Source organism: Typopeltis vanoorti, chromosome 6 (genome assembly GCF_054136105.1).
Source record: "Typopeltis vanoorti isolate ZY-2024b chromosome 6, IOZ_Tvanoo_1.0, whole genome shotgun sequence".
In the NCBI taxonomy this organism is placed as follows: domain Eukaryota; kingdom Metazoa; phylum Arthropoda; class Arachnida; order Uropygi; family Thelyphonidae; genus Typopeltis; species Typopeltis vanoorti.
In genome coordinates this window covers 116557552-116579438 of record NC_143554.1, presented here as the reverse complement: position 1 = coordinate 116579438, position 21887 = coordinate 116557552, and the positions used below count along the sequence as shown (strand labels likewise).

The 21887-nt window shown below is 35.0% G+C and overlaps 1 protein-coding gene across 1 annotated transcript in view; it reads left to right on the top strand.

The window, feature by feature from the left end:
* The window catches only part of LOC150105847 (uncharacterized protein KIAA0930 homolog), a 132974-nt gene that overhangs the window by 62352 nt on the left and 48735 nt on the right, over nucleotides 1-21887 (top strand). The window contains exons 6-7 of the mRNA XM_090394577.1: nucleotides 9880-9981; nucleotides 17436-17576. Coding sequence (XP_090250703.1) covers nucleotides 9880-9981; nucleotides 17436-17576 — 243 coding nt within the window. The remainder of the gene's footprint in view (nucleotides 1-9879; nucleotides 9982-17435; nucleotides 17577-21887) is intronic.

Below are 21887 nucleotides of genomic sequence, written 5' to 3'. Positions count from 1 at the left end.
TTTTTACCTATCAGCTAAACTTTGTAACCCAAAACTCTACACATGCTTTTCTATTAATGTGCATGCAGTCGAACGGCATATCTCATAGCACATGTACTGGTGACCAAATTTGTGCAAGTAGTCAAGAATGGGCCAAATCATAGCTTTATAAAGAGAGATAATAACTCCTATCTTTATTTGTTAACATGTTTTTTATTATCAAAGTAATCCTTCGAGCCATTTTGTCAACTTTTGTAATATGCTCCTGAACTTCAACTCTTTATCCAACATTAACTCCAAGTCTGGTACATCACTGTGATATAGAGTATGTATGTAATCTTTTCATCTAGAAGTGCATAACCTTACAATTTGCAATATTAAATTAACAACAATTATTCTTCACGCATTGCACTTGAAATGTTAATTTTGTCTATAATAATCTTTTATTTGTAATAACTTAACTGTGAGCTTTGTTAAAATAATGTAGTGTATGACGTCATTACATAATGCTATTAACTCGTGTCCATATATGGCAATCTCAAAAGACGCACTAAGTACTATGTCATTATGATCAGAAGTCAATACGTGACCATGTATGGAAGTTTTGAGAGACGCCCGCATGTGTATAACAGAAGTCCAGGCCTTTATAAGCCAAATTGTCAAGAAGAATTTTGTCTTAAGGTTTTTCACCTTCTCTTACTTGGTCTGCTGCCATGTGAGGTCCATTGTCAGTAATCGAAAGAGAAGCATCTTAAGACTTAGTGTGTCTGAATCTTTTACCTGGGTCCACTGCCACATGAGGTCCATTGTCGGTAATCAAAAGGAAAGAGCTGCACATTGCCACCATATTAAGAGTCCTATAGGGCATGGAATAAAATCAGCTCAGACAAAGAAGAAATTTGGTGGGAAATAGAGAGAGTATGTATGTACGTGTGAACAAAAGATTCATGTAAAAGGCACACTGAACAAGAATTGTAAGTACTTATGTATGTGATAATTCCAAACAAGAAATGTACATCAAGTGTCTGTGAGTACAATAAGATAATGTAAACTGATATTGAATTAAGCTTACTCAAGATAAGCTTAATTCAATGTCAGTTTACATTATCTATATATCACTTTATTGTTAGTTTGTGTATATATGGCTGGCAGGATATTATAGGTTGTGAATTAGCTTTAAAGGAAGAAAATTAGAACTAAGTTTAAATTAGGAAGAATTGAAAATAACAAAGAAAAATTTGTAATGTAATTGCATGTATATGTTAATGTGAGTCAAACTGTGTAAATAATGCCTTTTGATTTAATTAAATGGTTTGTGAACAACACATTGGACTGATTCTGTCAATGCACTATCCTAAAAATTTCGAACCCGTATAAGATAAAGTTTAAGTGATCAATACTTAAGCCACGACTAATTAAAGGTGAAGATTAACATAAGTAAGGAATGCTAACAATATCTGCTTTGTCTTGAGTTAAAAATCTTATCTTGTACTCATGTACTCAAGTACATAGTCTAACTGGTGCAGTCGTTAAACAAATAAGTTTATTAAGCTATAGAGCATGAGAATATAGGATCCAGTACAAATAAATAAATAGTGGCAATCTTTTCTATTTGGTGTTGCATTTCTTCATCACTAGCAACCAATCCACTAGGTCTCTAACAACACCCTACTATGTAATTGATCTTGTTAGGTTCCACCTTGCACCAGATGGTTTCAAACTCACTCATTGCCACATGAAATGTTGTTAGTAGTAGAACTACAATCATAGGTCTCAACTCTAACTGGATTCGAGTCATCCGATATCGTTAGCAGCACACTTCCTCCTCTCTTATCCTCTCTCTCTCTCTCCTTCCTAAAAATACTGTACCCTTGACACTCGATACCAGTTAGTAGGTCTGATTCTGATAGCCAGGTCACCAATACTTACAATCTGAGGTTGCAACATATTGACTAAGGCAACAAACTCTACCCCTTTGTTTCTGATACTCATAGCATTCATGTACAGACATAATCTACCTTCTTGTTCTTTTGTATAGGCTTGTCTGCAGTTTGCCTGACACAGTTGGACAACTTGCAGATCTCTATTCTTCTCTAATGCCTTATACATGTAGACTCTGGTCTACATATACATCTTTGCACACGTTTGACGGATCCGAACCGGGCGAACACAAAGCTGAAATCGTTCTCTCCTCCTCAATATGTTTACCTGCATATGAAGGTTTTCTATGGTGAAGGCCAAAGATCCATCTAGTTGTCTTGTAACTAAGGTGTCTGGGAAGGGTTGGCTGTTATTACTTTCTATTGTGAGTTGGATCCTTTGGATATTGTCTGTTCAAATGGAAAAGGAAAGTGTTTAAAATGTTCAGGCCATGTGGACAAATAGTATGTTGGGGGGGGGTCATAATTTATGGAGTTATTTTAATATATTTATAAAAAAATTTGCTGGGGGGGGGGAGAGAAAGAGAGGAGCCCATAGCTGTGCCCTCTATTTATTTGTAGAATTTCCCTTGTTAAATAAAATAACTGAGTTCATGAGGTGTCTTTAAGTGGGACATTTGTGGATAAGGAGGAGACATTAAAATTGACCATTAGGTCTGTGTTGAAGTGGTCTACATACTGGACTTGAAGTAGGTTGAGTTTTTTATGTGAGGTGGTGTTGCCAGTAATATGAGAGATCACTTTGGCTAGTTCGTAGGTGGACGAATCTGTACTATCTACAAATGGGCAATTTAGTACTACTATGACCAACCAGATGTGACTAACATGCAGATCACAACTATCCTTAGACTCCTTAAATCAGCTAAAAATGGAGCTGATTCAGGGTAGATGTAGCACTCCTGTTTCGACAAGAAGATAATTGGAGATATGGGTCACCTATTGTGGTTGTAGCCCGTGACCTTCCTTCACTGTATCTTTGTGTTGGAATTGGTTCCACAGTCTGTAAACCACAGAATAACTCGCATGTGCAGCCATCTGGTTACCTCTGCCTGGCCTTTAGTCTTATGTTGGCTCACTGAATTCATCAGTTAAACGATGTCTTGAATGTCCAAGAATTTTGCTATCATGAAATGTCATCTCTCTCTCTCTCTCTCTCTCTCCATCTCTCAAGACGCCAAATGGAAAACCATTTCAAAATGCTTGCTTTTATGCTATGCCATGGCTTATTTGCGTATGTTGCTGACAATGCCATGATTTGTATACAATAACCAGATTCAGTGTCAATTTTTACACTGAATTTTTTTAGATGATTTTTAGATCCCCCCCCCCTCAAATGAGTTGCAGTTCTGTTTGCCCCCTTAATTTATGGAAATCAGGGTCGATGTTATCCATGTAGCAGATGCAGAAGAGATTATGCAACTGAGTGCTCATTTTGCTAAAAGTTACCCACCAATTGGGTAGCTTTTAGCAAAATGACTGATGCCAACTATCAAGCTTATCAACATCGAGCTCAGTGCTACTTCTTTTCTTGAAGAAACTCAGGTGTATAAGGAGGAGGAGGTACGGAGGTACTAGAGCTTGGAATATCAACTCAGATGCTAAAAGAGTATTCAGCTTAACTGGCTGTTCCACTGACCAGGCTTATAATTTGAGCCTCAGAGCAGGAAAGATTCAAAGGAGTGGAAAGAAGATATGATAATCCCATTACGTAAGGGCAGTGCAAAGACTGATTCCAACTATTGACATTATCAATATCTCTGAACTAGTGAAGATTTTGGAAACATTAGAACTCCTATGTAAAAATGGGTTGACAGAGAATCTATACTTTGCAATGAACAGCATGAATTATTTACAAGGGGAGGTCATGTTTAAGCAACTTGCTTGCATTCTATAACAAAGTTGCTGTTGAGTTGGAAAAAGGGAATGGATACACTGATACTTGTGGAATTGCTAAAGCTTTTGACAGGGTACATGAAAAACTTGCATAAATTAGAGAATATGGGATTGGGTTATAAACTACTAGATTATAAACTATTATCTAAAAGTAGTATGTGGGAATGTTAGTCTGCAAGATTTAAAGTGACCAGTGTTATATCGCAGAGATCGTCCCTTGGTCCATTGTTATGCATCTTTACATTAATGACATCAGAGAAGATTTCAGTGACACAGCTTGCATAATCAGGAATGCAGGTGATATGCTTGCAAAAAAGGTATTGTGGGTATGTGAAAATGGTGATCATTTCATTGTTAATAAATGTAAAGCTATGTAGTCTGGTGTAACGTGAATGAGATATCCAATGTCATATTATATTGGTGAGATTATTATTATTTTTCAGGCCTCCATGGAGTCAAAAGACTCATCGTGGGAGGTCCTTCCTAAGAAACACAGTCTTATCAAGACTCATCGAGGGAGATCCCTCCTAGGAAACACAAAGTCCATCATACCACTCCTTAAACTCATTGACCATTCTCTCTCTTACCACTCTATCAGGCAATGCATTCCATGGTTCAACTATCCTCCATGCAAAGAAACCACTCCTCACCCTTTTGCTCACAGTTTCCTTTCGCAACTTCCAGGGATGGTCCCTTGTCATCACTCCTTCCCACTGTTCAACCAAGTGAAAGAACTCCCCAGTGTCAACCCTGCAACCACCTCTCAACAGTTTAAAAGTCTCAATCGTATCACCTCTCCTTCTTCTATCCATCAAACTCTTCAGTCCACATTCCCTCAGCCGATCCTCATAACTAACATTGTAAAGTCCAGAAACCATCTTTGTTATCCGCCTTTGTACCTTTTCCGCAGTTAATTTATCCCCTTCAAATCCTTGGGACCAAATCTGAGAACAATAGTCTAAGTGTGGTCTGATCAGAGTCTTATACAATGGAATGATAACCCTTTTATCTCTGCAGGTCAGTGTCCTTCTCATTATTGCAGCAATCCTCTGTGTTACCTTCGCCATCTTTGCAATATGTCCCCTAAATTTCAGGTTTCTATCAATCATCATCCCCAGATCTCTTGTCTCCCCCTACTTCCTCCAGTATAGCTCCTTCCAGAGAGATTATGCTAGAAGAAACTGATCAGGTTAGGGATCTTAGTGCCATAGTAAGAAAGTTGAAGTTCAGAGACCATCGATTCAGAGCCATAGCAAAAATTGCAAATACAACTCAGAAGATAATTGCAATGCTGAAATGAACTCTAACGTGTAAGGATAAGGAAGCCATTTTGCTTTTTTACAAGACTGATAAGAACCACACTTAAATTATTGTGCAGATCTCATCTCTTGTTTTCTGTGGTGATGTTGATACAGTAGGGAAAGTACAAAGGAGAGTGTTAAAGATGATATCAGGATTGTGGAATACATGTTATGACATTGAGAATTTATAGACTTCAAACAGAAAAAAGAGATATGATTGAGACTTAGAAACTTCTCAAAGGGTCATATAGGTAATTCTGACAGACAGGCTTATACACTATAAATAATAAAGATTAGGCTTATAAACTGGTTACTCATAACTATTATTTTTCTGGAAATAACTTATACTAAAATATTCATTATAATTTTAATTAATACTTTCCTATATTTTGACAAAGTTATATTGCCATCATCAGGGATCACAAAAGATTATGTGTGCATGCAAGCACTAACACTGGGCAAATGAGGCTGAAAAAAAAAGCAACCCAAGTAGTGCCTTGATCCTAAATAGTGCTCCCTGGTGGGCTAGATTGGGTGGTGTTGGCCATTGGGCTGAAGATCTGAGGTTGAGTGCTTCCCAAATTTGGTGCAATCATATGCACCCAAATTTGTTGAGGTTTGAAAAGTTTCTCAGGTGAGGCAGATTTCGTGGAACACCCTTTCATATTTGTATTTGCTGCAGTGTAATAGAGTGGCCGCCTGCCAGTGTATCCTATGGGGTGTCCAAAGCATGGTCAGCAAGTCCTGAGTGGCTGTAATGGCTGAACTGGATGTAGTTCTTGTGTTCAGAAATTCTGATTTGGCTGTCCTGTGTGTGTTTTGAACTGTAGTAGGATAATTTGCAACTGCAAGAGAGGTAGATCTAGGAAATGTGACTGGTCTTTGATACCAGTTTTTTATGTGGTTAGTAAGTGTTGTAAGGTTGTATTCCTTAGGATATTTGTGAATTTTTCGGATGTGCATCAGATATAGAATGGTGATAGATTTTGAGTAATCTTCGCTATGAATGGGGGGGGTGCAGTTACAGGGTTTTAATATTTTTTGGGGGGGGGTATAGCCATTGACTTAGAAAGTGTTGAAAATATGGTGAAGTTCAGTGGTTAGGGCACTGCTATCAGATCTGATTAATTTTGTCTTGTTAGTTAGGGTTTTAATAATCCTATATTGCTGGGGTGCTGGTGAATGTATCTCCTTGTATGCATGGGTCTTCTGTAGATGGAGAATATCAGGGATCCATCAGACCATTGTGTAATCAGTGTCTAGGAATAGCAGACTGTTGTTTTCCTTTTCTAAGGTAAACTGGATCTTGGAGTGTTGATTGTTCAGCTGTATCAAAAAAACTGTTGAGCGTATTCATGCCATGTGGCCAAATGGAGAACATATCTATGTAGCATAGCTAGATAACAGGTTTATGTGGGGTGGAGTTTAAGGCTTTTTCTTCAAAGATCTCCTGTTGAAAGTTTTTTCACTTGGTTATACTATAAATTAAAGATGCCAAGAAATTATATTCTTGGTTTCATCCTTTATCCAAATGTAAGCAAGCAAAGTTTGCATGTGAAGTAACTTCACGATTGGGCTGTTTGTATATAGAGGCTGATGACCACATCAGTTGTCTTAGTATCCCATAATGCAAGGTACACATCCTTACAGACAAGTATAATGCTATATTCAAGTTGCCTAGTTGTGAAACTTCATGTGCAAACTTTGTTTGCTTACACTTGGATAAAGGATGAAATGAAGAATATAATTTCTTGACACTTTAATTCAAAGATCTCCATGAAGAAGTTGCCAGGGGAGGAGAACCCATAGCTGTTCCTTCTATTTGTTTATAGAATTTTCCTTGTCAAACGAAAATATAGGATATCAATAGATGGAACTTTTTATTTTATGGAGGCTGGAGAGAGAAAGATTACAAGAGGGCATCCATGGAAGTTGAGAATGAATGCAGTGAAGAAGGTGAAAGCTAGATTTTTTACCCATGGAGAGATGTATGATTGGAATGGATTGACTTTGAAGGTCGTGAGCAAATGAATTCAAGAAAAGGTATGACAGCTGTTGTAGGTGATGTGTGGCCTCCCTCACTGAGTCCCTAGCTCCCTGGAGATCTCTCTCTTAATAATAATAAAACACTGCTTACCTTGCTATAAAGTTGAGGTAAGCAGTTTTTTTTTTTTTTTTTTTTTTTTTTTTTTTTTTTTTTTTTTTTTTGCTTTTATTGCTTTGCTGCTTTCCATTTTGGAGCATTAATATCATAGCTTCCAGACATGGAAGATGTATAAACAATATTTATATGTATTAACACAGTTATCTAAGTAGTCAAAAAAGCACTCGTCTCCGAAGGTCGAAGCTCTGCTGCATGTATTAGCTCTCAAATTAACTATAATTGACGGTGGACCTCCCATGATGAGTCTTTGACTCCATGGAGGGTTTTTTATAATAATAATAATATTTATGTGTGTGTGTGTGTGTGTGTGTATAGACAATATTTATGTGTTAAAACAAATCATTGAAAAAAAGGTGAATTTAATTTAGAGACTCATATGGCCTTTATAGAGTATGAGAAAGCTTTTGATAAAATACACAGAGAAAAACTATAGAATATAATGAAAAGAACAAGGATATCCATTATATTTGGTATAAGCTATACAAAGTTTATATAACAATACAAAAATGCAGTTAGGTATTAAATTAACACAAGATTGAAATAAATCAGGATTTCAGACAGAGATGTACCTTGTTTCCAACTCTTCGATATATAGATATATATATATTCATCAGAATATATATTATTAAATTTATAGATTATTAAAATATTGAAAACAACAAGATATCCAGTTAACCAGAAGAACTGTTATCAATACAATGCTGTGTGCAGATGATCAGATTATATTACAAGACAATGAAGATGACTTTCAAAAATCAGTTTATGAATTAAATAAAATAAGCCAAGAATACAATTTCACAAAAGAAAACAAAAGGCATGGCATCTAAAAATTAAATAGAACAGGTGACAGTTTATTTAGACTGCATAATATCATATCTAAAAGATAAAAAATATAGAAGAAGAAAAAAAAAGAAGAAATTTTAGAAAATCTGTGGAATAATTAAAAGGACACTGAATAAAAAACAACATGAGAAACTCAACTAAAAGTTTATAAAGTAATGGCCACTCCCAATCTATTATGTAGTTCAGAAACATGGACTGTTTAAAAAAAGATGGAAGTACAATACAAGCTGCAGAGATGAGATTTTTAAGACCAATTAAAGGATACACAAAATTGGACCATATAAGAAATGGAGACATCAGAAAAAAACTAGATATTTACAATGTAAATGAAAAGATCAAGGAATATAGAGAGAAATGGAAAGAACATCTATTTAATGGAGAGATATTGGCTACCAAAAAGAGGTGGATAGATATAGACCAGAGAGAGAGAGAGAGAGAGAAATGCCTAGTCCTTGAAGAGAAGAAGAACATCATAGCTTTAATAAATTTAGTTTAATCCTCTATCCAAGTGTAAGCAAACAAAGTTTGCACCTGAAAATATCTTCAGGACTGAGGTAAGGTGGTACAACACTTTGGCAACTCGCAGCAAACGTGGACCAAGCTCTCATCACTTCTTGTCTCAGTATCTCCCATAATTAAAAGCACATCTCCTTCCGGACATGTATAATGCTATGCATTAAGGTAAGGGCCACTACCCCTACCGGTTTCGACCTTTATTGAGGTCTCGTCAGTGGGAGGCAGACCCAGAAGTGGTGATACTAAGGCAGAAGCAATAGGAGAGGTCATATTTACCTCAGTCCTGAAGATATTTTCAGGTGCAAACTTTGTTTGCTTACACTTGGGTAAACGATTAAACTAAATTTATTATAGTCTAACCAAGTGCAAAACATCTTTCTCTAAATCCAGAGTAATTTAATAAAAAGGTGGTACACCTGTTGGCAACTCATATAGGTAAATATGACCTCTCCTATTGCTTCTGCCTTAGAATCACCACTTCTGAGTCTGCCTCCCACTGACAAGACCTCAATAAAGGTCGAAACCAGTATGGGTAGTGGCCCTTACCTTAATGCATAGCATATCCGCAAGATGTGCTTTGCATTATGGGAGATACTGAGACAAGGAGTGATCAGAGCTTGGTCCACCTTTGCTACGAGCTGCCAAGGGATGTACCACCATACCTCAGTCCTGAAGATATTTTCAGGCGCAAACTTTGTTTGCTTACACTTGGATAAATGATTAAACTAAATTTATTATAGTCTAACCAAGTGCAAAATAAACTTTTGTTATGATAGCCTATTGTGAGCAATAAGGACTTTCCCTTTTGGGACAAAATGGCTTATTGCATCTATTGCAGAACATTTTTGTTGATTTAGCAGAGGCTATGTCTTCACTGTAGTTTTCTTTGGTGTGTTGTCAGCATGTCATTTTATTTTAAATTTGAATATATATACCATGTCAGTTACTTTGATAAACTAACCTTGTATTTGGCACTAAAAGAGTCATTCCTCTTGTTACTGGGTATTCAAATATATTATTAAAGAGGAAAAATTGCACTTTATTCATGAGTTCTATTTGGTTTACCTTGAATAGCAGGGACTAGATTTACTGCTGGGTTGATTATGGTGCTTCCCTTATTTATTAATGAAGAAATTCACAAAAGATTGATATAGACTCATAAGGACTTAATAATTTGTGAATAAATAAAATATAACTGTATGCTATTACTGTAATACTTGATATTATTTTGCTTTATTTTTAGAGAGTGTATGCCAGTCCGAGTAGACGAAGTATGGACTGCAAAGGAGAGATGGAAGAAATTAGTTATCCAAATATTTTTTTTATGGTTGATAATTATGATGAGGTGAGATTATTAAGAATCAACTTTACAACTTAATATTTATTAAATTATTAAAATTAATATGATTTTTATAATAAATTCTATTTGTGTATTCAGTGTTGTTTATTTTTTCATGGAAATCACATAAGGCAATAAATAAATAAATCACATACTACACATGTACTAAGAGTTAGATAAGTAGTAAACCTGTTATCTGTTGCATTTGTTTTGCTCTGAACATTGTTTTCTAATTATTCAAAGAAAAAAATAAGTAATGATATTATCAGTTTATTATATAATATTTGTGTAATATTAGTGATATTATCAGTAAATGTTACACCCACTGTTTTTTTTTTTTTTAACATTATGTACTGTACGCCCACAGATGCGAGACCCTTTGACATTAGATAATTAACTTTTCTTTTATGAACATTGTAGTTTTTAAAGTGGTAACTATTTTGCTTGTATAACAATTGGAAAATTTTACATATAAAGCACGTGATTTTGCATGTTGGTGACCATTTCGTAATCCTTTATTTCTTTCTCCCCTTCAGCATGAATTTGACTATTCTTGGCAATCTGCCAGACCAGGTTCTATGATGTGTGGGTGTATAGTATACTGACACCTTTGTTAACGGTGATGTGTGACATATGGATGCAGTACATTTTTCTAAATGTAATATTCAGCCAATTTTTTATTGAATATTACATTTATTGTACAAAGATGTCCCTGCCATCTTTGTACATAACGATGTCTAAACTGGTAGTTGTGATGCACCTAGCACGAACTTCGCATCGCTAATACCGTCTAGTCTTATTCTTGTTATAAGAGTGAAAATGATAACAATAATTTTGTAGATAAAGCATTGGTTTACCCCTGTCACTCATCACAATTTCCACTATATTCAGCACTGCCAAATTTTAAGGATAAATTACAAAAAAATTTTAATGGCGACTGACTATTATTAATGATCACAAGTTACTTATAACTCCTTGGACTAATCTCAAACCCAGGTGCTTTCAGGGCATTTCGTCCAATTATTTTCATATCAAAATAGGATTGGACAAAAAACCTCAAACCCAGGTGCTTGCAGGGCATTTCATCCAATTATTTTCATTTGGACAAATAGCATTGGATGAATAAGATTGGACAAAATGTCTATACTATGAAAAGTATAGACAAAATCAAGAGAATGGATAAGATTTTGATTGGACAAACTGCCCTGAAACTGAAGAATAGTTGAGACTGTGTACAAACAACTGTATTATGTAATGGCGTTAATTGTAAAAATGTGCATTACAGAAAATGATTGAGGAAACAGCAATTATATATTCATTTGGTTTGGACTTAATGTGCACAGGATGTTTGCATAAATGTTGCAAGTTTTTTTCACTTGGTTATACTATAAATTGAAAGATGCAAAGAAATTATATTCTTGGTTTAGTCCTTTATCCAAGTGCACACAATGCATAGTATTTACCTATAATACATAGTATTATACACCCAAAAGGAGGTATTTTGCATTATGGGATACTGAGGCAGTTGATTTGAAGTCATTAGCCTCTGTATACAAGTAGCCCAATCACAAAGATACTTCACATACAAACTTTGTTTTCTTACATTTGGATAAAGCATTAAACCAAGAATATAATTTCTTGGCATCTTTAATTCATAGTATAATCAAGTGAAAAAACTTTCAGCATCTATCTCTGATGCAGAGTAATTTAATAATGTGCTACACTTTTTTTCAATTTCATCATCAAACACCAAGTACCCTCAAGGGGTGTACAGGTTATGATAGTACTACATGAAAAATTTACATCGTTACTAACTTCCTATCTACAATTTTCCTCCAAATCAGTCTGTTACTTGTCAAGACTCCAACATTATCAGATCTTATATTTCTATTGTCTAAGGCACTTTGTACTGTATCAATCCACCTATATCTCTTCCTCTGGGTCGTGTTCCTGCCAACCTGGCAGAGAACACTTGTTTTGCTAATCTTTCCTCGCCAATTCTGTTTAAGTGGCCATACCACCTGAGATTAGCTCTGCTAATGCATTCCTGGATGCTGACAACAATGTCAAGTTCTTTCCTAATATTCTCATTTTTAATATGATATTGTCATTGATGCCATCTGTTCACGCTATAATCTTTCTCAGGACTCTCATATCTGTGGTCTCTAGTCAAGTCTTCGGTCAAGTGTTTTACTTCTGACCCAGCTCTCAGATCCATAAGTTAAAACTGGTTTGAACACTGTCTTGTATACAGCTAATTTAGTGTTCCAACTAATTTCTCTCTTATTCTATATGAATTTATTCAATTAACTTCCTACCATACCAGCTTTGTTGATTCTGTTGTCTATTTCTATATTTAATTTACCGGTTTCACTAAAAATCGTGCCTAAGTAGTTGAAATGTTTTACTTGTTCCACAGGTTTCCCATTCACAACACAGTTGGCATTTTCAACAATTCTACCTATTTTCATTGTCTTTCTCTTTTTAATGCTGACCTTCATACCATATATATTACAACAGTTATTCAATTTAGTCAGGGAATCTTCCAAACTTGTAGCAGATTTATTTAGAAATATAACATCGTCTGCATAAAGCAAAGAGCTGACATTAACATCTCCAATTCTGATATCATGTTTAATACCACTTTCCCTCATAATGTGATTCATATAGATAATGAATAACAGAGGGGATAATGTACATCCTTGTCTCACACCAGATTTAACATTAAACCATCTTCCTGTACTTCCTTCAATTTTCACTGCTGACTTACAATTCAAATAAAGACTAAGTATTGCTTGATATAATGCCCCATTGACACCATATAACTGTAACGTATTGAATAGCTTCTCTCTCTCTCTCTCTTGGCACCTTGTCATATGCCTTTTCCAGATCGACATAAGTTAAATACAGTTCTTTGTTATATTCCGATGATTTCTCAACTATATCTCGTAAAGTGAAGATCTGATCCTGACAGTCTCTATTTGGCCTGGATCCAGCTTGTTCTTCACCAAGCTTTTCTTCCACAATTCTTCTCAACCATTTCTCAAGTATACTTGCATAGATCTTGCCAGAAACACTCAGTTAGGAAATACCTCTGTAATTCTCACATTCCGTGTTATTTCCCTTTTTGTATATGGTACTATTAGAGTTCTACTCCAATCATCGGGAATTCGTCCCTCTGTCCAGGCTTTCTGAACTATGCAGTGCAGCCACTGTAAGACTTTTATACCACCATACTTAAGCATTTCTGGTCGAATATCATCTACTCCTGCTGCCTTTCCACGTTTCAAGCCTTTCATGGCTTTTTGTACTTCAAGTATGGATATATATTCCTGACTGTATATATGTATGTATTCCTGACTGTATATATATGTGTGTGTGTGTGTATATATATATATATATATATGTGTGTGTGTGTGTGTATATATATATATATATATGCCTGTTGAGTGTTTTTTACCACTGTGCTATCACTGCTTGTTTCATTTAGCAATTTTTTGAAGTAATTACTCCATACTTCAAGGATATCTTTTTCTCCCCTTTTCATGTCACCTTTATCATCTCTAACTCCTTTTACTGCACTCTTTTCTCCATTTCTAAACTTCTTCAACAACCTCCAGAATATCTTACCACCTTCTTGATATTTATTTTCTATGTTCTTGCCAAAGTCCTCCCATGACTTTTGTTTAGCTAGTTTCACAGACTGTTTCGCTTTCTTACAACCTTAATAACCTTCTGGGTCGATCCCACTGATGACATTTATTAATGCTTGTCATTGGGTTTGCCTACTTCCTGGGGAGTAGAGAGAAGCCCCACTCGGTGATAAATTTTTGCCTGTAGAACCAACCACTGCAGAGTTTTCTGTCATGGAGTGATTCAAGTCAGGAGTAATGAATTTAGTAGTGATCTTGTAGAAAACTCAAAGTTTTTGGAGTGGTATCCCTGCACTGAAACATACCTTATTAAAAGGTGAAACTGGTATAGGTAGTGGCACCATCTTTTTAACTTGATCATATACAGGAGAATCAAATTGAAATTTGAATGAGAAGAAACTATCTCCATCATGACATGCAGCAAATGACCAGAAAGGAAGCCGACAATCCAGTCACAAAGAATAGGAGAGAGACCATATGATAGTAACTTGTTGAGTGAGAAGGCCTTGATGCCTTCTCTTTATCCTTAAATAAAGAAGCCAGATCACATTCACTTTTGAAACAATACTGTATTTGCAATTCTATTCAAGTAAGTATAACTTAAAATTAAATATGTTTTATTTATAAAATTAACACTATATAACAGGTATTATTTCCCAGTGATTCAGTTTTAGCATTTGATGATCCTGTATATTGTAGAACTGGTTTCTAAGCACTGTTGAAGAGAATGTGTTCAGAATTTATAGCTTCATGGCATGAGAAACTTGTGTAGTTATACTGGTTTCCATGCATCACTTAAGTACCCTACAATCTTGTAACTCCAATTTGTACCTCAAACGCTCACTGGTTTTAGGTTCAATGATAGAATTGTCTAACTACATAGGAAGACTGTATGCAAGTGCTATTGGAAAAGCTTTTGGTTTTTACTGGCTAATATGTTGGACATACATTTTTATATCAACCCACACACGAGGTCTCCAGACCTACAACACAGCAGTACTGTGTGTGGGCAAGTAGTATGGAGAAAGTAGAAAGAAATTTGTTGATGCATTTCTTGAAGGTCTGAGGATTGAATTTAATGGGGAAAACAGCATGTGGAAGACTGTTCCATAAAACAGAGTTAGGCAGAGATGAAAAATTGTTTCAATGAGTTTGAAGTTGAACTGTGTATAGGTGTTGACCAGCAGCTGCTCATGTTTCTACATGATTAGAAAAAAGTGGAGGGATGGTAGTGGCCAGTTCAGTGGAGCCGTACCCATGAATATACCTAAAGAAAGATATAATGCAGCAATAGAGCATTTTGGGGGAAGTGAATAGAAGGAGCCATTGAGGGGAGGGGTCAGTAAAGTAAATTGCTCACTTCTGAACACAGCAAAGCATTCTGAGGGAAATCTTTGGAGCACCACCACCTCAAATCTTGAAACAGTATTCCAATATCAGAGGCTATGGGCCTGATATGCTTATTGCCAGGATAGGTTAGATGTGAAATTTAACCCAAGAAGAGAAAACTGATCCTGGTTGGCAAGCAGAGTATTGTCAAAAGTGTGTGTAGATTATCCTCAGCCCATTGGAGAATGGTGAGGAGATCATTGTTAATAGCATTGGTTAAAGATCTTGAAATTTTAATTACCTGAGCACTATAAGGTTTTGGAAATGAAAACGAGGAGTGGATCATGCTGTCATCAGCAAAGCTATGACTAGGACTGCATGATAGCGAGAGCAAATCATTGATGTATATTATTATTACTCAGTGGATAATTAACTTTTCTTTTATGAACATTGTAGTTTTTAAAGTGCTAACTATTTTGTTTGTATGACAGTTGGAAAATTTCACGTATAAAGTGTGAAAGTATAAAACATTCATGTGCTGGTGACCAATTCATACATCCTTTATTTCTTTCTCTCCTTCAGTGTGAATTGACTCTTCTTGGCAGGTTGCCAGACTAGGGTCTCTGATCTGTGGTCAGATAGTAGGTGAAAGACAGAACCCTAGGATTCTGTGCGTTCACCAGCAAAAGCCATTCATAATGACACTTGTAATGAACAACCAGAGAGGAAGTTAGCAATTCATTCACAAAAGAGAAGGAGGAATAGCATAGCACAGTAGCTTGGTAAGAAGGTCACTGAGCCAGACTTGATCAAATGCCTTGGAAATATCAAGAGTGACTACTTGATACTTTTCCACAGCAGATCTATACTTTTGTCTAATAGATCTGCTGTGCAATGTGAAAAGCAGAATCCATATTGGAGTAACTGGTGAGTTTCCAAGTAGTGATGCTGTTGATGATCCTTTCCATTATTTTTAAAAGTATTGAGGCATTATTTTATTCATTTTCTTCTTTTTGGGGGGGACAGGCTGGATAAAAGCTGCTTCCGAGCTGCTTGGAAGGACATCAGACTAGTATGAGATGAAGAGACATTGGTATTGAGACTAGTGAGCATTTTTTTGATGTCCTTCTGGCAAAATTTCAGAGGAGGCATACTGTAGACAATTTATGGAGTAGTGAGAAATCTACCTTGATCGTCTGTACAAGAGTCAGAACAAAAAAACTGATGCTATGTGTGTTGAAAAAGTTGAAATGTTGAAGAACAAAAGTGGTACACCATAGCCTTGGTTAGAGACAGGAAGGCTTGACTGCCATTTGGACAGGAAACAAGTGTAGTGCGTATGGCCCTTATAAAGGCTGTTTTGCATTTGTAAAATACTTTTTGTCTGTTTTTAAAATAAGAATTGAAATTCATATATCTACAATTGACCCTTTTGAATAATGTGACAATGGGGGGGGGGGGGGGAACCGACTCCCCTTGCAGTCAAAAATCTGCATATAACTTTTGACTCCCCAAAAATTAATTATTAATAGCCTACTGCTGACTGGATGCCTTACACAAATAGTCTGTTAACACATATTTTGTATGTTATTTGTATTATATATTGTATTCTGACAATGTACACTAGAGAAAAAAAAATATTAAAAAAATCATAAGGAAGCGAAAATACTTTTACAGTACTGTACAGTATTTATCAGTACTGTAAGTTTACATCATCTATTTACAAGAATGAATCATCTGTCAGTACCTACATCAATATATTGTCTTATATGATACAAAACACTATACATGTTATACGTATTACTAACACTAGATATCAGAAATGAAAAGATAACGTGAAAAAGAAATTCATATTTATTTACAGGTATAATGATTCATGTCTTGATAACGAAGAAGCAGCAATATGATTGCTTTATCGTGGCCTAGTCTATACAGTAATGAATAGTTAAGATTTTTTATTTTATGCTAATTACATTTACTAATTAATAAAAGTTAATTTTATGCAGTTATGATTTAATACTGCATCTTTACATTTCTTTACATTTCTCTCGACTGTGAATGCCAGTAAGTGTCTGTGTGCGTAAGTTTTGATAAATTTTAATTTTTATAATAGATTTGTGTATATTGATAAATATATACAAATATATAAAAAATATATAAAATATCTATATTTTATGCATTCATGACATACCTAACTTTTTCTTAATTTTTTCGATATTTCTAAGCTACACGGTTCATCTGCAAGTTTTTTCAAGTTGTCGCAAATCTCCAAAAAATTTTCCAGTATATTTATTGAAAAAAAATCCACATATAAGTACACCTTCACAATTCAAACCCATGTTGTTCAAGGGTCAATTATATTCCTTCTTATTTTAGTAACCACTGTGTATATATTCTACTGAACTTTATTTATTTACCTATTTCACTTTTATAATAAAATTTTTTGAAAACTCAAATGTATCAGTTTTTATTTTATAGATATTTGAGGATATACTAGTCAGGGATGGTGAAATGGTGTGTGTAGAATTATTAGCTACTGATCGAGGAGGAAGCTTACAAGGAGTTATCTTTCTTGGTTCTATACATTATGAAGCTTTAAAACGGGTATATGATGCAAGGGTGAGTAATAGCTGTAATTTTTGTTAACATTTATCATCCTTAATGTATTAGAGATTTTGCTATAATAACTTTTTTTTTTAAATCTCAGCTGCATTTGTTATAAGTTGGAAAACCACTTGTGCAACACTGCTGTGCATAGTAAATTTTGAGGAGAAAATGTAAATTGATGTTCCTTGAACTGCCAGAAATGCACTTCTCTGCTTTTTTTTTTTTAAGCACCACCTTTGTTCCAAATAACAAAGTTGATTAAAAGGAAAGTGAATGACAAGAAGTTGATTTGATAGGTATAAAACTGGACACTGAATGATGCTTATATTCTTATAAGCTTAAAGAAAAGAAGAGGAGTGATGTCCAGTTCAGAGGAACATTTCTACCTAAAGTCTCTTCTATAAAAATATTTATAGAAGAGACTTTAGGTAGAAGCAGAATGTCTGAGAAAGTGACTGCTTCACTTTAAATGTGTTGTGTGTGGGGGGGGTGGCAGCAATGTTCCCTCTAATTTTTTGCTGTGAGTGTGCACAGAAATTTGCATGTGTACAAAATTTGCCTTCTTTTGAAAAGTATGTGCGCACCCATACGAGTCACCATACTGATCATTTAAATAGAGAATGAGACATTTGTTAACAGTTATATCAGTGCTTTCATCAGTGGTTAAGGTGTGGAAATTTGCAGATACAATTTGCTCAAACATGTCATTTTCAACAATGAAATTGATTGTTTCCAGAAATTCAAATGCATAATTTTTGCTTTGCCAGCTGTCTGGGAGTTGAACATACTTTTCCATATGTTCATTAATATGTTGAACTGAAAGTAAAGAGTTATTCATCTTAACAACTAATAAGACACTGTCAATAAGAACTTTAATCTGCTCTGGGTTTGATCGTTTTCTCTCTCGGTCATCTGAACTTTCACGTACCGTATGCAGTACTCCTGTAGCTGGCAATGAATAATTTTGTTGCCTAAGTTTGTGTACACCATCCAGATGTATTTTACTTGTCAAATGCCGTTTCAAAAAGTCCAACTTCCAAGTAACATCAAACTTCTTCCCATTAGCAAAATCTCCAGCAACTTTTGCATCACGACAATAAATACAAACAACACCAATTGTAGCATCATACATAAATATTTCATGCAGCTGAATGTTTATCAACTCATGAGCTTTTGGCGTAGCAGTTTTCACTATTTCATCCAGCCATTCACTTTTAAAGCAGCTAGCAGTTCGTTTTTGCTTCACACCTTTTGCTTCCTTTGAATTTGACATGGTGCATCAGTTTTTTGCAATTTTGTTATTTGAATAATTTTTTTATTGTTTTTATAAATTTACAAATGTACACTATTCACTGAATAACTTGGCAAGGCAAAAGCTGAACCAACACTAAACATTGCCGAGGGCAACACAAGAGCTAAAAGATATGCCTTGAGGCTAGATTTAATTAGCTTGGTCGTATCTCAATGCGTGTACATGAATGTTATTATTTAGTGTACTATTTTAAAATTCCTTTTAAAAATCAAAGAATTTTGAAACGCTACAATATTTTTAATTGTACTCTAATTTAAATTTTTAAAAGTATTTAATTATTTTTATTAAAATTATGAAACCATTGTTTTAATTCGTCATGATGTTGAACTAATTTGATCAGCCAATCATGTTTGGGAATTTTCCATGAGTCAGGCTTGAGATGTAAACAAACCGCGCACCATTCTATATTCTACTTAAAAATTACACATTTAAGCCACACCCCTTTCACTTTGGCATCAAATCGCTAGCCTCAAATAGGGTTACTGTTAATAATTTATAAGTTTTGTGGAACTTCGAGAATGTAATAAAAAATGCGAGGCTATAGGCTTGAGTGTTGCTGAGTTACTGTATTTTTTAAAAAATTTATAGGTTAATGTTTAGATGGAACTTCTTTAATTAATAAATTTTAATTTCATCTTGAAAATCTAGTGTGCGCATATTTTTTGCTTTGTGCGCTAGTTGTAAAACGTGTGCACGCGCGCACATGCGCACAGCTTAGAGGGAACATTGGTTGACAGTCATAACATTTTTTCCCCCTCAAATGTTAGTACAGTATTCTAGGCATAGGGATTTTGGAGGCCGAGAAGATTGGTTGATGTGTTTGTACAAAGAATGATTGAGGAGCAATTAAGCATAAGAAAAGAGATTGTCTTGCTTGGAGATTTGAGTATTATCAAATGTAAGAGGAAGTGAAATGAAATTTTTCTTGTTAGAAATAAGACTGGACTATGTTTTTTGTAACCTTAAAGTTCTCAGAAGGTAAGGTGGTCCTTACCTTACTGAAGAGTAGTTAGATCAATATTTAAGGCATTGGATATGGGACATGTGGTATATTTCAAGATAGGAATTGGACACTAAAAATTATTTGATTTTTTATTTGAATCATTCGCGAAGGCAACTGACAAAAGAAAAGATGTTCCTTGTTGAAATCTAAACAGTGTAGCAGGAATTGAATACCAGGCATATAGAAATGTTGTGGAAAAATTTGGAGGAAAAAAAATAAAGTAGAGCTTATAATTATTAGTAAGTCATAATGGTACCTCACAGTATAAATGACATCAAGTAGAAAAAATATTTAATTGATTTATTGAACACACTAATATGTTGCTGGCTTTCTACCCATTGTCATCAGAGCATAATTACATCTGTGGCAGGTACATTGCACTCAACTACATAGTTGTAGAAGCAGTTCAAATTGCAACTGAAAAAGGACTAATATCCTAACTAGGCTCCCTAAGTAGGAGCTGGTTAGGATATTAGTCCTTTTTCAGTCAGGCTCTACTAAATAGAGCCTGACTTCTCCAAATTAACCATAAAGTTAATTTGGAGAAGTCAGGCTCTATTTAGTTTCAGAATGTCTGAGATCTTTGACAAATTAATGCAGCCATACCTGTGGAGGTTGGAGTGAGTGCTTCATAGCTGATGCTAATTCTAAAAAAAGTTTTTCAGACCTAAAGTGACTTTGTAGCAAAGATGTTTGCTTCCATTTAATCCTGTTGAAGGAATACCCAGAGCATGGTCTGTCAATCCCGACATGTGATGCAGATGATCACTGATGTACTATTTGTGTTCTTCAATGCAGATGTTGTCTTCTCCAAAAGACAAACACTCACTAATGATGCTACCCGGAATATACGAAGTGTTGTGTTCTTGTAACTTGTCTATGGACAAACAGGAAGATCTATAAATAAATTCATCTCTGAACATCAAGACCACACTGTCTTATCAAACCTCACAAAGCTGGCCTCACAAAACATGGAGATGAAAATGTTAACCACAGGATCCAGCAGCAAAACACCAAGCTACTACATAGATCCATATATAAACATGAGTGTTTATGTAAAGAAAGTGCTGAAGCCTTATGTCATAGACCCAATCTTAACTGGAATGACTGTCTCACTATTCCAGAAGTCAGGTAAATTGTTATCCTCAATTGCATAAAATAAATTTATCAGTTATATTTTAATTTAATTTAATTACAGTAGTTTTTAATCTTTAAACATGCTACTGTGTACATAGAGGGATTCCAATGTAAGCATGCACAGTGTTTTTTTGAATATAATTCCTATTGTTTAATAACTGTACTGATTATGTCTTATGATACTTAAGATGGAATATTTACATATTAAAAGGTTAATTACTGTGGCTTACATGTGATGTTTAGTTTTGTAACAGATCTACCAGTCTGTCCAAAAAAGGCTAAACTGCAAGCACAAGGAACTTCATACACTCCAGAACATAGAGGATGAAGTGGTTCCTTAGGAGAATGAATGAAGTTGGCTACTTAGATGAGCAGTTTCAAAGGATCAACTTTATCCTCTTGCATATTATGGAGTGTATAAATTTCCATCTGCCTGTGGTTTAGCTTACTTTCGATATAATGATAGTTCTGCCTTGAAGAATACAAAAATATATCTGTAATCATCTGTATGGTAGGTCTTATCAGAGACGGTTCTGAGTATTCATTCTTTTACACAGGATTATGGAAGAAGCTACATCTTTGCTACATAGATCTGAGAAACTTATGTTAACAATGTTTTTATAATCGGGTCTGGTACCGTTACACAATTAGAAGATTTAGTCCCCTTCCTAAACAACATTCATCCTTGGATTAAATTCACAGTTGAATTAGAAAGCAATAGGCCTTTACTAATTTTTGATACACTAATTGAGATATCAGAACAAAACACACTCAACTTCAGTCTACAGAAAACCAACTAACACAGGACATTACCTACATGCAACTTTTCATCACTACCCAGCACAAAAAATGAGCATTATTCGTTCATTAC